This window comes from Chenopodium album, chromosome 25 (assembly GCF_948465745.1).
Source record: "Chenopodium album chromosome 25, dcCheAlbu1.1, whole genome shotgun sequence".
Lineage (NCBI taxonomy): Eukaryota > Viridiplantae > Streptophyta > Magnoliopsida > Caryophyllales > Amaranthaceae > Chenopodium > Chenopodium album.
The window spans coordinates 12,246,428-12,264,488 of NC_137858.1; the positions used below are offsets into that span (position 1 = coordinate 12,246,428).

The 18,061-nt window shown below is 31.6% G+C and overlaps 1 protein-coding gene and 1 long non-coding RNA gene across 2 annotated transcripts; both read left to right on the top strand.

The window, feature by feature from the left end:
* Nucleotides 1-6,206: 6,206 nt before the first annotated feature.
* LOC145613310 (uncharacterized) lies at nt 6,207-7,357 on the top strand. Its single transcript, XR_014106903.1, has 3 exons — nt 6,207-6,358; nt 6,457-6,510; nt 7,220-7,357. It is a non-coding gene; the product is annotated as an uncharacterized LOC145613310 (long non-coding RNA).
* A 294-nt stretch (nt 7,358-7,651) lies between these two features.
* LOC145613697 (protein neprosin-like) lies at nt 7,652-17,563 on the top strand. Its single transcript, XM_081668775.1, has 7 exons — nt 7,652-7,823; nt 9,271-9,329; nt 14,904-15,029; nt 15,571-15,738; nt 15,847-15,900; nt 16,699-16,839; nt 17,177-17,563. Exons 1-7 carry the CDS (start codon nt 7,652-7,654, stop codon nt 17,561-17,563), a joined length of 1,107 nt encoding a protein of 368 aa, XP_081524901.1.
* The last annotated feature ends 498 nt before the right edge of the window (nt 17,564-18,061 follow it).

Sequence of the window (18,061 nt, forward strand, 5' to 3'; positions counted from 1 at the left end):
TACATTCTCTTTTCTTCTTTGATGGAGGAATATTTGATCGTTGGAAACATCCTATACTAAAATTACCTAAATAATCACTAACTTAAACTTATGGTAAGTAAGGGTAGGCATTCTTTGACATGAACTAACCGGAATCACCAACAAATTTTAGTTGTGATAATCTAGTTCAAATTGAGGATTAGATATTTAGAAACCAACTAGTTTAGACTAAAACAGATTACTAACGGAAAGAAATGTTAGTGGTAAATGGGATAAAATATATACCAACTAATTTAACCAAGACAATTGAATCAAATTAAAATTTCAACGAACAAGATAGTAATTGCGACACCAAAAAGGCAAAAAGGACATACTAGATTGTGACACGTGTTATTATTTGTTTTATTATCAACGTCATTATTATTTTTGTCATCATCTTTATAATTATTACTCCATATTATTGTTATTATTCATTATTGAATTGATTTCAATTTACTTGATACACTTCCATTTTGGCCAATATGGTTTTTGGCTAAGAATCCTTTTTATATGGTATAAATAAATATGCATAGCTAATCAAAGGATAGAGTCTTGATTTAATTCATGATTTTGATAATTTGATCCCATATCTCTATTTAAGTACTATAAAACACACTCAATTAGCTGTGACAACCATATTAAAGGCAGTAGTTTTTGTAATTTTTTTTTGAGATAAGAATGACTTTAATTTTCTTAGTGATTTGTTTTTCATTATTTTTCAATGGGTTATGTAGGACATCCTTTCCTAGCAACCAAGAATCGAAGATTATCGAGGTACATTACTTGAAGATTATGCCCCTTAGCTCGCTCACTTTGCTTATAATTGATTATGTAACCATGTAGCTAAAAGTTTTTTTTTTTTTTTTTTCCTTTCAACAGACAAAATATGGTGTTTATGATTGTGTAGACTTTTACAAACAACCGGCGTTCAATAATCCATTGCTAAAACACCATAAATCCAAGGCAAGTCTCTTTGTTTTATTAATGTATTTAATACATGCTATGCTATGCTTTGTATTTGTATTCTCTTATTCCTTTAATCCTTGGTTAATTGTCAAAATTATCATAAGAAAGATAGATGAATACTCAAATTAAAAATTATTATCCGATTCAAAGGTAGGGTATGCTAGACACTAGTCGTCTAGAGCTCTGGTACCATATAGCATTTTGGTAAATTGATTTTCTTGCTTTCCATTGTTGTAATCCATTACAAGTCTATGTACCAACAAAGTGTTGACTCACTTGGTAAGTTTCTTACCTCAAATTCTAAAGGTTTGGGGTTTGAATCCTACCAAATGAGGGTACTTGGGGATAGGGATTCCATTACCCTTCCCTTTACTCTTAGTGCTTGGTCCGCAAATAGGAGATCAAAAAGCCGTGAGGGATGAGGTGAATTTAGTCAAAGACCTCCTTACCATTAAAAAATTGTGACAAGTATGTTATGAACCACTAGACTAAAGCCCAACTGTACATGGCTAATTTAATAACATGTGGGCTAAATAAACTAAATCAAATACATAGTATACCCAAGTAACTTACAATATTATCCAAACTAGATGACATACTTTAAAATAAACTAGATGAAAGCCCGTGCGATGCACGGTTTTTTCATACATTTTTTTTACAGGTGTTTTTTTCATATATAAATCTCAAGAAAAGTTATCTTTCTTAGTTAAACAATACGGAGTATAATTTAATTACTATTGTCTATCAAATAGGATAATTTTTATTATTTTTATGTAAAAATGTGGCTTTATCTGTTGATGTATCTCAAGAAAAGATAATTTTCTTACTTAAACCATATAATATTTTAATGATAGTAATTTATAATGTGACTTTATCAGTTTATGTTAGTTAAGTGGCAATATTAAATCTTATAATACTAAAATAAAATATAATGAATCACTTATTGTGTCCGTTATTGAATTCTAAACCAAGAATTTTATGTTGTTTTAACTCCTGAAATACGCTTCTTTGCATATAAATATTGTTGGTACTTGGGATTCCCATAAAATTTTATGTTTTTTCTAAATTTAAAGTACTGATAAATTATTAGCATTGAATATGATAAATTTTGTTAATATAATATATTTTATTTGTTAATAGAATAAATGATAAATGATAAGCGCATACTTTTTCTTATTTGCAAGATAAAAAGAAAGGATTATTTTTTATTTTAATGATTTATTAGTTTTTTAGCTAATCCAAAATTGAATTTTTATTTTATTTTTATTTTTTTACTATTTTTTTTATAGAACGTAGTTTATATTTTTTTATTAGATTATTTTTAATTTATATTTTTTATATCACTTTTTTTTTTTAAAGAATATCACTTTTCTTATTACATTATTATTTTATCTAATCTAAAATTGAAAATTTTTTATAGTAATTGAACATGATTTTTATTACAATTTTACTTTTTTAACTTGAAATTATCTTTCTTATATAAATTTAATTTTATTACCATCATTATTGTATTTTATAACTTTTCAAATATGATAATTGAACATTTTATTTCTCACAATTTTTAACTTGAATGTAGTTTATGTTTAATATCTTTCAATCTTTCTTTTTTTTTTTTTTTTTTTTTTGGATAAAACTTAAATTTTTTTTGTTATAAGTATATACGAAGTATTATTTAATTGATAATTTAAATTCTAATATCAAAATATAACTTATTCATGAGTTCTTTTTAAATTATTTAATCCTATGTTTTAAAAAAAATTTTATTTAAATCCTTATATCTAAAGTTGATTTTTAGTTTTCTCCAAAAAAAAATAACAAAAGATGATTTTAATTTTTTTTTTAAAAAAGATAGTTTTCAAAAATAAATCACTATTCATTTATTTATACCCACGTGGCAAAATTCTTAAATCTCATTCGTCAGTTTTACTTAGATGGCAAGTGAATTTTAAAATCTAAAATAAAATAGAAATCTAATTTTTAATTGGTCGAAATAAGACCTTTGCTTATGTGGCGCGCCAAATGCTCCCAAAAAATGTCTGCTTTATTTATATATATATATACTACCTCTGTTAATGATTATCTGCAACTTTGGAATATTATATATCTCACAAATAATACCTCAAAGTTGCAGATAATTATTAACGGAGGTAGTATTTGATATTAGATTAATCGAATATTTAGATAAAACCATTAATTTTATAAGATAATTTTTATATCCCATGATTTTATATATAAAAAATCTTACAAAAAATAATTTTTGTAATTACACATTTAATCATTAAGTATTCCAAATAAACACAATGTAAACAATAATCACAAATATACATTTAAACATGAATTTTAAAAATTAAGCTAAAAAATAACCCATTCATTGATGACCTAATAAAACTGACACAAAATTCATTTGATGTTGTTTTGTATTGATATCAAATTTTGTTGATGGAGTATGATGCGTCAATTTATAGTGATAAATATCACAAATTTTGATTTAATTATAATTAAAGAATAATTTTTATTTACTATCACAAACACCATCAAAATTTATCTTATAATGGTAGATATAAATCCTATATCTAAAGATGATTTTTTTAAAAAAGATAATAGTTAGTTTATTAAATAAATTAAATCCTAAAAAATCATTATTCGTTGTTTTTACCTACGTGGCAAAATTCTTAAATCTCATTCGTCACTTTTGTTTAGGTGGCAAGTGAATTTTTTAATTCAAAAATAAAATAGAAATCTAATATTTAATTGGTCAAAAAGATACCTTTGCTTATGTGGCGCTCCGAATGCTCTCTAAAAATGCCTACTTTATTTATATATATTAGATTAGATTCCAATTAGACTATGTTTTATCCCCTTTATATTCATGAACTTTTTTTTTTTTTTTTTTTTTTATAAGTTAAAATCTGACCTATTTTTGTTTAACTTTTATTTATATGCACAGATAACGCCAAAAAAGTTAGAAGAGCTTCAAAAGCGAAAAGTTAATGGCTTCGGACTTAAAGATGGCTGCCCTATAGGGACTGTTCCCATTTCAAGAACCAGCCCAAATTCCCATTGGGGCGAGGATCCACCACCTCCCAAAGTCAAACTAGTACATTGCGTAAGGGTTTTTATTTACTCGTAATTTTTTTTTTGGGTACAATGAGTCATTTTTAAATAACAATAATTAATTATATTTTCCTATCAAAAAACATTACTACGTACTCCCTTCGTCCCTCATAATATTAATCTAGTACATTGCGCAAAGGTTTTTAATAAATTATATTTCTAGCATTTATTCCTCTCATAAAAAGAGAGAACTATAAATCTAATTAAGGGACGGAGGAAGTATTTAATTATAATTCAATAAATGTGAACAGACCCTTAATAAGTAAGCAAGATTGCACCATGCGTATTTATACATAATTAATTATGTAATGACATATTATTGTATTGCATTGTTTAGGAATAATATCTGTACTAATATATTAAAAGGCGTTCCTAAGAACGTCCACGTGTCACGTAAACCCTTTTCACTACGCCACGTCACCTACTCAACTATTCATTACGCCATGTGGCTCTCCTTCCATTTGTTTTTCATTCCATGTCATGGACTCATAATAATAATAACAGTGCCTTTTTGGTGCAGCAGGCCACACCATGTGGCCTGCTGCCAAGTCAGCAAAAATAATGGGAGTTACTGGTATTGTCAGGGTTACTTGTATTTTTCAGGTGTTACTTGTATTTTTTTTAGGAGTTACTTGTATGATTACTTATTTAGGGGTTACTTATATTTTTTTTTCAAGAGTTACTGGTATTGTCAGGGTTACTTGTATTTTTCAGGTGTTACTTGTATTTTTTAGGGGTTACTTGTTTTATTTTTTTCAGGAGTTACTGATTACTTGTATTTTTTAGGGGTTACTTGTATTTTTTAGGGGTTACTTGTTTTTTTTAAGGGGTTACTTGTATGGATTACTTATTCAGGGGTTATTTGTATGAGTTAATTCAAGAGTTACTTGTATGATTACTTATTCAAGGGTTACTTATATGAGTTACTAGCTTATTCAAGGGTTACTTGTATGCATGGGTTACTTGTATGAGTTACTTATTCAAGGTTACTTGTATGATTTACTTGTTCAAGGGTTGTTTGTACGTATGCCCTATACCAAACTAGTAAAACCCTACAAGTAACCCTCGATCAAAATTAGTAACACCCTACAAGTAACCCCTGACCAAAACCAGTAACATCGTAGAAGTAACCCTGACCGACCAAGTAACTCCCAACCTAACCACTAATTCCACCGCTAAAGAAGCCACCAAACCACCAATTCCAACCAACACAACAATCAACCATCTCTGACTCTTCAATGTCCAAAGAATCTTAAAAAATACACTCAACTCAACAATGGAGTCAACACTACTCAACAGCTAATATAATTGTGATAACTAGCTTTAACAAACTTTAATTTACAATCATTTATCACAAATCTTTCTATTAGCACCAAATCAAATGATGAACTACACTTAATTTGGTACTGAGAAAGCGAGAGAAGTAATTGTATTAGCAGGTTCTACATTTTCAAAAACATAAAAATAAAAGTAGGTTCTACCAATTCTAGTCTTCACAACGCACTAATTGTAACCATGGATTCCGAGCTTCGATTTTCGAAAATGTCGTTGTCTTCAACGACGATAAAATCACCGACATTGGAAAATCAGACGACATTCTCCGCCGCCACCATGCTTCCGATGTCACTCTCCACGACCTTAATGAAATTTGATTGAGATTGAAGAAGATGGATGGAACCCTAAAAGGGAGAAAATCTGGAAATTGGGGATTAATTAAAGAAGATGAATCAAAGAACAAAAAAGAGAAAAGTGAAAGAGGAGAGAGGACGTGATTTTGAATTATAAAAAAAATAAAATAAAATATTGTGGCTGGCCACACCGTGTGACCCACAACCCACAACCCCTAATTCTAAAACTAAGTATCTTACCACCAAGCTATGTAGTTTTTTATGCAATCTTTCAAATACAAAATATTAATATGTAGCAAATGACAATATAAACAACAAATTTAATTACAAGAAAATTAAATCATACATTACAATGTATATTAATGTTAATTTCATGTAATAATCCGGGGCATCGTCCGGGCCCAAAAACTAGTTTAAGTAATAATAACGTGATATATCCATGCAAATGTTTTAATAGGTATAAATCTGTGTAGGTTGCTGGAGTTCAGACGAGTGAAGATTCAAGTAGGAATTTCCTTGGAGTTAGTGGTACACTCCTTGTATTTAAACCTACTGTATATGATGATGGCCAATATTCTTCTGCGCGAATAAAACTTATAAATGGGAAAGATAGCGTAGAAGCTGGATACTTGGTACGCAAATTATTGTTTTTGAATTAATTTTAGATTATAAGTCAATTATTATAACACTCATTTTTTATGTCAATTTTGTAAATGTGGTCAATTTTCAGGTAAGTCCGAAATTATTCAACGATTCTGAAGCACATTTGTATGTGAGTTTTGAGGTAAGTATTCTTATCAAATATTGTATTGGACAACATATAATTACTAAATTATGTTTATCCTCATGTTCTTAGACAAGGAGAGCCTTTTAATGTACTGTTATTTCAAAATTTGTGTCAACAAATAAATATTTGTAGAGGAAGGGAAAATAAAAGTGGAAGGGAGAAGATGGATCGATGAGAGGAGATAAATGACTGAATGAGATGTAAAGAGTACAGAGGAATTGAGGAAATGTGGCAAACCTTCATTTCAAAATTGGAAAATTAAAATAAGAACTGAACTAAACTAAACTTAACTTATTGAAGCTGAACTGAACTGAACTTATTGGAGCTGAACTGAATTGAACTGAAAATAAGGTGAAGAGAACAGGCCCCGAGTAACATGACTTTTACTCTATTTAAGGACTGTTCTGTTCAGCTCCAATCGATTCAGTACCCAATTTCCTTATCTCATAAACAATTCATTTTATCTCTATTCAATTCAGTTCAGTTTAGCTCTAATTAGTTCAGTTTAATTCAGTTTAGTTGTTTTCAGTAAATCAAAACAGACCCTTACTCCAACAAAAGTTTCATTGATGTTGTTAACATATTTTTGGATATCTTACTAGGCACATCATATGTCTTCAAAAAAAAAAAAAACTAGGCACATCATATTTTTGATAATCATGTTAAAAGCTCTTGTTAATTTGTACGTGCATAAAAACTTTAATAGGTTGGAGGGTCTAAATTAGGATGCGTAAATCTTCAATGCTTTGGATTTGTTCAAGTCGATAAAGACGTAGCTTTGGGTTATCCCCCTACACATTACTCAGTTATTGGAGGACAACTATGGTCTTGGGATTTATCGATTCAAAAGGTACAACTTCACAATTTATCTTATCATATAATATTGCCGCTCTAAATTAAAATAAAAGTGTTTCGTTTTTACATATTCAAATATTCTCATGTACATTTATTTATTTATTTTTTTGCGAGGGTATAGGATATAATTGACGAAAATTGGTGGGTATACATAGCTTCAGCACCAATTGGATATTGGCCTAACGAAATATTTGATTCATTAGTCGCTTATGCAAACCAAGTTGAATGGGGAGGCGAGGTTTATGATTTTGGATTGAAGGACCCTCCTAGTCCCCTACCCGATATGGGCAGTGGCGTGAAGGCAATCTATCAAACATCTGCTGCAGCAGTTTATCATGCTACATATCTCGACGATAACTATGTTAATAGGACAAATCCTGATCGTACAAATACACTTGCGAATTGTGATCCGGATTACGTTGTTTTAGATAATGGATATATTAATGATGATTTTGGTAGGGTGATACATTTTGGAGGGACACATGATGAAAATTAAAACTATTTTCATGTTCTATTAGTAAATTAAGATGTATTTGACAATAATAAAGTTTCAATTGTGAGTTATTAGTAATGCATAATAATTGTGTATGATTATTATAATTAGAATGAATTTGGGTGAAGTTTAACTTATGTTGATCTCATATATTAGTACAATTATTTGGTTGTTTGGCATCCTTTTTTTTTTTGGTAATGTCAAGGACTTTAAATTATACTTGGGGATAAAATTACTCATTTAGTGCATTATTCCATTTGAAATCGAATTTGATCCCAAGTCGAGATCATTGTAGTCGACTGATATTGATGCTTGGACTGTAACTTTCTAGCAACTTCAAAATTTATTGGGCTTTTGATCAAAATTTTACTCTTTGATAATTATGTGATATGGAGCTATTTCTTCTAAATCGAGACTAAAGGCATGTTCAACAAAATATAGTTGCTGTGGTGGTAGATGTTAGTTGTAGTAATAGCTATTACCCAATTGTCAATAAGCTGTTCTCAGTAAGAATATAAAATTAAAGTATGAGTATACGCTCAGTAGCTGTTAACTAATTGTTACATATAAAAAAATAATTTTTTTTTTCATATATTATATATCTATACTCTATACTTAGTATTTAAAAACACAAACCACAACTTTTTCATATGATACATGGCATCACAAGTCACTCAATACCGCATATGCCACATGTCACCTCCCTTAATATTTATGTTTAACTCTTTATGCATTCTACACCTTGCAAATTCAAGTAAAAGATGAAATGTTTCATTTTCAGTTTTTCACCATAATAAAATAAAGTTCAATTAATTAGTACACACTACACAAACATATGAATTATAATAAAAATTGTCTTTTCATAACTTTAAATATAATTTAATATGTCATTTCATATCCTACAATCTTCATGTATATATATCTAACTAAATTACTTCATCTTTTTTCACAGTTTTACCTTCACTCTTTTTTCACAGTTTTACCCTCACTTTTTTATTTTTTTTATTTTTTTTTATTTAAAAAAAAAGAAGAAACCGACACATGGACAATGGTAATTTTAGAGATAATTACTTTAGTAATGCAATAATTATAGATTATTATTATTATTGTCATTATATTCATTAATGAATTGATTTCATTTTAAAAAAATTGATATGTTTCCTTTTTGGTTAGTAGGATTTTAAGCTAATAATCCTTTTTATTTGGTAATAAATCTCCATAGCTAATCAAAAGATAGTCTTGATTTAGTCAATGTTTTTGATGCTATATTGATGCCTTAATCCTCTATTTAAGCACTATGACAACACTCTTTATAAACTAGCTAAGACAACCATATCAAAAGGCAGTAGATTTTTATGAGATAAGAATGACTTTTCTTATATTTTTCTTACTGATTTGTTTTTCATTAGTTTTCAATGGATTATGTAGGGCATCCTTCCCTAGCAAACCGGAATTGAAGATTATCAAGGTATATTACTTGAGGATTAGTCCCATCCTTTCCTTATAATGCTTGATCTAAATTTAAGTTTATATGTAACAAAAGTTATTTTAAATTTTTATTTTTCTATTAATTTTTTTTACAGACAAAATATGGAGTTTATGAATGTGTAGACTTTTACAAGCAACCCGCATATAATCATCCATTGCTAAAACAACATAAATCAAAGGCAAGGTTCTTTGTTGTATTAACATACTATTTATCACCCGTTATGCTTTATCTTTACATTTTTTTATTCTTTTGTTTTTTGGTTATATTATCAAAACTATAAGTAATATGAATACAAAAAAAAAAAAAAAAAATCATCAAATTCAGCTACAATTCTATGTTATTTTTTAGGAAGTTGATTTCCTTAGCTTGCTTTATATACCCTATGTTTTAATTTGATAGTTCTATTTTAAAATGAAAACTAATATTCTAAAGCCTTGTTTATATACGTAGTATAAGAAAAACATAGTCATATGAGATCTAATTTGCTTTGTCTTTGTGACTACATTATTGATATCCAATTTTATAAGTCTTGCTTATGTAAAATAAAAAGATATTTGCATTCAATAATGAGTTAAAAATATGTGAATATTAAGGGAAATGGCTATTTCACCAAATGCCACTGACAAATTATTTAAAAATTCATCAAATGCCATCGCACTTTTCAGAATTCACCAAATGCCACTCAGTTTTTTAAAAATTCACCGAGTGCCATTAATGACCAACGGCCGTTAACTCCGTTAGTCATTAGGGGTTAATCATGACACATGTCATGATATAATTGGTCCATTTATCTTAATTCATAAAAAAAATTGAAAATATAAAAAAAAAATCAGAAAATTAAAAAAAAACCCCAAATATTATTTCAAAAACCCCGACCAGCCAAAACCCCCATCAGCCACAACCACCCTCCCCGCTGCCGTTCCCGCCGTCCCAGCTACCGAATTCTGTTGTCCCACAGCACCGACGCCGCCCAAGAAGCTCTCCCACAGCGCCGACCACCTAGAAGCTCCCTCGCAGCGCCAACGCCGTTCCTCCCCCTCCCCCTCCCACGAAACTCCCTCCCCACCGCCACGAAACCTAGTCCTCAACCCTCAAAATCCTTTCTCTGTCCCGATCCCAGCCCCCTTCCCTTCCCCAATCCCTTTTCCGGCTACCTCCCCTTCCCCACACTCCGATTTCGACCCTTATCCCCTTCTAACTTGGCGATTTTGGCCCTCCTCCTCTTCACAACCTTGATTTCGTTAATGGTTGTGGTGGGTAAAAGGGTAGGGGAGGGTTGGAAAGCAGCTCCGAGTTGGAGAACGGCGCGGCAAATCTGGCTGCTATGGGCCTCGTCTGGCTGGTGGTAGGGGTGGCGAGGTGGTTGAGGTCGCGGTGGGGCTAGGGTCTGGGATTAATTTTAGCTTTTATAGGGTCGGGGAAGTTTGTGTGGGTGGTTTTTGGGGTCGACGGTGGGTCAGGTGCGGCGCAAAAGGGCCGGCCGGTCGATTTTTGGTGGTTAAGGTGGTGGCCGGCCGTTTTCCGGCGATATAAGGGGAGGGGCTAGGGTTTGGCGGTGGTAGGGGTGGCTGGGAAAATTTTGGGGTTTTTTTTTTTTTTTTTTTAATTTTCTGTTTTTTTTTATAATTATTTTCTATTTATTTTCAGCTTTTTTTTAAAAATTTTTATTAATAAAGATAAATGGACCAATAATATCATGACATGTGTCATGATTAACCCCTAATGACTAACGGAGTTAACGGCCGTTGGTCATTAATGGCACTCGGTGAATTTTAAAAAAACTGAGTGGCATTTGGTGAATTCTGAAAAGTGCGATGGCATTTGATGAAATTTAAATTTGTCAATGACATTTGGTGAAATAGCCGTAAGGGAAATTCTCTTTGACAACACTGTAGTTTTTATTTTTCTCAAGGGTAAATTATAAAAATTCTTGTTATCCTTGGTTAACTTGTATTAGTGATAATAATTATTTTAATTAAAATCCTTAACCATGATTTTTTTTAACACGTATATAATTATTTTTTTTTTAGAAAACACAGCAACCCACCCCACCTTACCATCAGACCCCTTTCTCGGTGCCCCATCACGCTGGAGCTCACTCCCCTACCCCGCCGGTGACCCCAGACCCTCCCTTTACTCGCCGCGCACAGCCCCCACCTTTGTCCCAATCCGAAATGTTGCCTTCAAACCCTAAAATTGAGCTCAAAACGCCACCTTCAAACCATAATCTTATGATGCAATTACAACACAAAGGAAATTCTCACAATTTGAAGGAGGAATTGCATAAATTGAAGCGAAATCACGAGGAAGAATTAAGGGTTTTGGAGCATCGAATTAGGAAAATTTCGAGGGATTATTTGGGAGGGAGATTCGGAGAAGGGGGGGTTCCGGAGGAGGGAGAGGCACAACAATAAGGGATCGGAGAGGGTGGTGGTGATTGTTTGCGTGTCTAAATCGCTGAACAAGTTGGGGTGTGGTGAGTAAGCTGGCTGCTGTTGGTTCAGGGGAGACCGGAGCGCTGGCAAGAGAGGGGTTGGGCGCTGGCCAGCGCGCCGCCGTAGGTGGGGGTGAGATAGTTTTTTTTTTTTTTTTATATATAAAATATTAAAAAATAAAAATAAATAAATAAATGAACTAACTACAATTAAATATTTAATTATAACATATCATTAGTGTTATGATTAGCTTAATATAAAAAATTCATGTTTACCAAGGATATTAACAATTTTCACAATTTACCATTGAGAAAAATAAAAACCGTAGTATTACCAAAGAGAATTTCCCGAATATTAATTTCAAATATAGGGAGTAACTTACAAGTCCTTAATACGAGTCACTACACCTAAGGTCCAAATAGTCAAATATACATGACTAATAACATGGGATAAATAATCTAATTTGAATAAAATGTGCATAATATACTCAATCAAATTCCAATATTTTTTAAACTAGATGATGAAGCTTGCGCGTACAATGCACAACTTGTTTGAGTTTTTTTAAAATCTAATGAGTTTTTTTAAAAATCTAATATATATAATTAAAGGGGAGTTTTCCCCCAAGTTTTTAGAGAGTCATGTAGGATTTAATTTTCTTAGCGCGCCATGTAGGATTATAAATTTAAGTTGTAGCCAATTAAATGAGAAATTATTAATTTCTTTTACAATTAAATAATTTAAATGCCACGTAAGCAATGTTGACGAATGAGATTTTAAAGTTTAAATTAATTAAATACAAATACTATCTTTTGAAATTAAAAATATTATCTAATATTTTAAAACTAATATAATAACAATTTTAATCACATAAATATGAAAATATTTTTTTAAAAAATACTAACAAACCATGCATCGCATGGGATTCATCTAGTAAAATATATTACATACTTATAACATAAATTATGTGATTTTTTTATTTGTTATTATAAAATAAATTGTAATTTTTAGTTCATTAGTTGTTAAGATAAAATTGCTTTAAAAAAAATATTTTTAGATAAATTTTTAACCAAGATTATATACTCTTTTTTTTAATTAATTTAAACTAATAGGTAAATTTAGAAATAATAATCCCAACTTTGCTCAGTTTTGTTTTAATAATCCCAACTTTGGATTATTCTACAATAATCCCAACTTTGGGGGGGGGGGGTGTTTTGTTTCTTCAATCCCAAACCGGTCAATAAAAGTCAATGACCTATTATATCAGGTCACTTGACACGTGTCAAGGTCTGATTGGTAAAAAAAAAACCAAAAAAAAATAAAAATCAGAAGACCAGCCCCCACGCCCACCAGCCCTCCTCCTTTTCCACCGCCGCCCCACCATTGCCCAGCCCGCCGCTGCATTTCATTACGTCGAGCGGCCACCAATTTCCCCTAGCTACCTTGAAACACTCTCCCGCTAGCATCTAAACCACCATAGTCCCTCCCCGAAACCCCCACGCAACCACCCACCAATAAAAACCCTCCCAATTCCAACCCAAACATCATTGCCCTACATCGCTTTTTCCCCTTCCCCCTACGCCGCTAATACCCTGTCCCCTATGCGCCGCTAATTCCCCCCCTCCCCCTGTGCCGCTTATTCCCCTCATGATGACGCGCCGCTAATTCACGAATTGAGGGAAAACGAGTAGGGTTGCGAAAACGAGTGGGGCTGGGTTAGGGGTTTCGGGATGAGGGATGTCAGATAGGGGGTGGAGATAGTGTTTTTTCGGGGATGAGGGATGAGGGTTTTCGAAGGTAGGGGAGGGGTGCTTGGGGTTTTCGAAAGTGGGGAAGGAGGTTTTAAGGCCTATCGAGTGTTTTAAGGGAGATTTGATGGTGGGGAAGGTGTCTTCAAGGCGTTTCGAGAGTCAGAAGATGAGGGAAGGAAGGTGGTGAGTTGGTGGGTCGCATCACCGGCGCGGAGGGAGAGGGGAAACGGGCGTTGTGGGAGGGGGAATAGCAGTGCTTCAGGGTGGGAAATAGCGGCGAACCAGGGGTGGGAGTAGCTGGCCGACGTCGAGGTTCTGGTGGCTGGGCGGTGCTGCGTGGGGTTTGGCTGGGTGGATTTTTTTTTTTTAAAAATAAATTTCTATTTGTTTTTTTAAAGTTTTTTAACCAATATAACTACGCCACATGTCATTTGAAGAAAAAATAAAAATAAATAACCCATTCAACCGGTAATCGGTCATTGGGATTGAAGAAACAAAATGCCCCCCAAAGTTGGGATTATTGTAGAATAATCCAAAGTTGGGATTATTAAACAAAACGGAGCAAAGTTGGGATTATTATTTCTAAATTTTCGTTTAAACTATATATATAAAAAAATGTTATAGCCACGTGGCACTTTAATTTATAGTCATAAATTTAATTCATTTTATTTAAGTTATTCTCTCTTTCCCCTCCTCATCTCCTCTAGGGTAAGAAATAAGACTATTTTTAACTCATTCTCTTTATTTTTCTTTGCTAAATTCAAATTCTACTCTTGTAGAGTAGTGTAGACGTAACAATTATCTCCTTGTGTTGGAGTTGTTGGACGTTCGCGTGAAGGAATTATTAATCATTGGTATAAGTTAGTCACTTAGTTGTTTGTTCCCCTTAGGGAATTATTGTTGGTTAGGACTTATTAAAAATAAATAAATCTTCTTCTGCCTTATAATTCATTCGTTGGTAAAAAAATTCTGCGAGTATACAAGGATGTCAAATTTTTAAGTGTGTACGTTTGAATGAGTCATCAGATGATATTCATCCTCTTAGCTACATTAAACTCTTAACTGCAGAGAATTTTTATATTGCCACTTCAGAAAGGTTATACTTTATAGTGACGTGTGCAAGGCCGGATGCACCACAATGCAAGATCCATTCGATGAACGTGGGTTCTATGAAGGAAATCTTTATTTATTTGATTAACTTTTATGTATTTGTTGTTTTTAGATGTCATTTGAAATGTCGTAAGACATTTAATGAATGAAGTATTTTTTTCAAAAAGAATAAAATAAATAAACTACCCTCATAAGTCCTATTTTACTTTTATTTTTATGTGCAGGTATTGCCAAATTTGATAGAAGAACTTCAATGACAGAAAGTTAATGGCTTTGGACTAAAAGATGGTGATTGCCCTATAGGGACTGTACCCATTTTAAGAACCAATCCAAATTCCCGTTGGGCCGAGGATGCACCACCTCCTCAACCCAACCTTTTAAATTGCGTAAGATTTTTTATAATTACTAATTCAAAATTATGATGAATTTAATTTAATTTTTTTGGGCACAATGTGTCATTAGTACTTTTTTTTAAAAATACTTTGTATATAGTTTATAATATAATTAATTTATACAAATTCAAGTATTTTAATATAAACTACTCACGAGTCACGCCATATGTTATCACTTTTATCTTTAATTTTCCTTTTGTTCCCTTTCTAAAATAAAGGTAAAAGTATTAATGTTGTTTATTTCATCGGTGCCTAAAATAATTTCCTAAAATTTATTTCTCCTTTCTAAACTATTGGTTGTTTTAATAAAAACATACTATAAAAAAAAATATATATTATATAGCTATAAACCATATGCAAATTACAGGAATGACAAGTTATTTTATAATCGGTAAACAAAATTGCACCAAGTGCTTCTATAGTTCTATGCAATGACATATTAATGCTTAGGTTTAATTTTTGTACATGATAATATTAATAGCGTGATATATTCATACAAAGGTATTAACTATATTAATCACTATAAATGGTGTAGGTTGCTGGAGTTCAATTAAATAATGATGTTTCAAATAACAACACATTATTCTATGGAGCTAGTGGTACACTGGTTTTATATAAACCTCGTGTATATAATGATAACCAATATTCTTCTACGCGAATAAAACTTTCATATGGAGATGATAGCTTAGAAGCTGGATGGATGGTACCAAGTTTTTTAAATTATTGTTTTCAAATTGAATCTTATGTTATAGAGAATTTTTATTATTATTACATTTCTGATGTGAAATTTGTAAATTTGGTTAATTTATAGGTAAGTCCAAAACTATTCAATGATACTGAAGCACATTTGTATGTAAGATTTTTGGTAAGTATTCTAATCAAATGTTGTACATCCATATCAATAATTTGTAAATTATGTCAAGCAATTGAGAGTCCTCATGGCCTACACAACAGGGAGAGACTCGCTTTAAATGCGCTTAGTTCAAATTTTGTGCAATGCACAAAAAAATTATATTATATTTTCAACACGTACTTTTTATTTGTATGTATAGTTTATAATTTTATCCCATTTTTTTTAATTGTAAAATCAATTTATTAAAACCGTTAATTGTAAAATCAATCCATTAAAACCTGGCCATCTTCGACGATTTTAGCCTAAGTTGAAGGGGAAGGCGAAGGTGGAGGTGATTGTGGCTAGGGGAAGGGGAGGGCGGTTGGGGAATGACGGAGAGAGGTTGTTTATTTATTCTTATTTTTTTTAAAAAAAATAACATGTTCTTTAGCCTAAGAAAAAAAAAATGGGGGTAATCGCCTAATGGGTGGATTTTTAAGTAAAATTGAAAGGTAGATACTAAAAATAAAGGGTTAAAAGTTGGATTTTTAAAATCAAAATTTCCAATATTTTTAAAAATTTTATGGTCACTTTAATTTTAATTTTTATTTTTTGGATTTCATTTTTCACTTACCTTTTGACCATCAGTTATGCATATTCCTCTTATCCCACAATATTTTTCTCTTTTTATATTAGTTTCTCTTACACCCACTAAAATTTTCACCCTTTCTTAAACTATGTGTAAATCGTTATGAATTGGATCATCAATTAGGCACATCATATTCTCAATAATCATATACCAATTTATGTATTAGCTTCTTTAATCAATAGCTTGCGAAGCAAGGAGGATGTGTAAATCTTCAATGTCCAGGATTTGTTCAAGTCGCTCCAGACGCACCTTTGGGTACAACCCCAGACACGTACTCAATTATTGGAGGACAACAAAGATTTTGGAATTTTTCAATTGAGAAGGTACAATTTCACAATCATTGTGGTTTCTGTTTTTTGATTTTTTGTTTTTTAAAAGTATATTTTATATGCCACATAATGAAATAAAAATTATTTAGATTTATTAAAATTATGATAATTTTGAAAATTGGTAACTGAAAAGTGGAAACACCATTATCTTGTTTCCTGTTTTTGATTTTTAATTTTTTTATATAAATCTACTATGTAGTTAACTTCCCTAAAATTGTTTAAAAGCGACATCCTTTACCAGATCGTGTATGTTATACTTTATTCAAGTGTTATAAACTCGTTTTGTACAAATACACTCATTTGCAATAATTAATTTTATGCGAGGGTAAAGCATAAAGATGATGGCAATTGGTGGTTAAACGTAGCTCAAGTAAACAAAGCAATCGGATATTGGCCTAAAGAAATATTTACTACATTAGCCGATGTTGCAAATAAAGTTGAATGGGGAGGCGAGGTTTATGATTTTGGATCGACTGATCCTCCTAGTCCTAGTACGTTACCTGATATGGGCAGTGGCGTGAAAGGACTATATACATCAAGATCGTCTTCAGCAGCAATTTATCGAGCTACGTATGTTGATGAAAACTATGTTAATGTGGCACTGCCTGGAAATCCTACAAAGGTCATGAACTGTTATCCTAACTACACTGTTTTAGATGATGGTTATAGTCCTGATTTTGGTCGGACTATATATTATGGAGGTGTACAAGATAAATAAGACTATCATCATACTTTATAAATTAATGAGCATTTGGCAATAATAAGGTATTAATTTCTATTTTTTTTGGTGTTAAGAGAGCCACAAAGAACGGGGGGTGAGAATCGATCTTAGGATCTCCTGTCCTCCTGGAACTGGGAGGGAAGCTCTGACCATTTGAGCTACCCTCACTCTCTCTAATTTCTTCTTTTTCGATTGTGAGGTTTCTATTTTTTTCTTTCAATCGTGAGTGTGTTATGCGTAATTGCGTTTGTTTGATTTGGAAAACGTACGATTAGTCATATATATTAGTAACTGTAAATTGGCTAATTAATGAAAGTATTTATTAAGGGTGCGTTCTATTCACCTGATTTTTACTTATTTGAACTTATCTTATCTGAACTTATTAGCCCTTATTAAAACTTATTTTAGTTATAAATTGAACTTGGATAACCCTGATTAACCCTTATCACAACTTATCTGAACTTATCTTTATCTCCAATTTTTGGCCCCAACCTA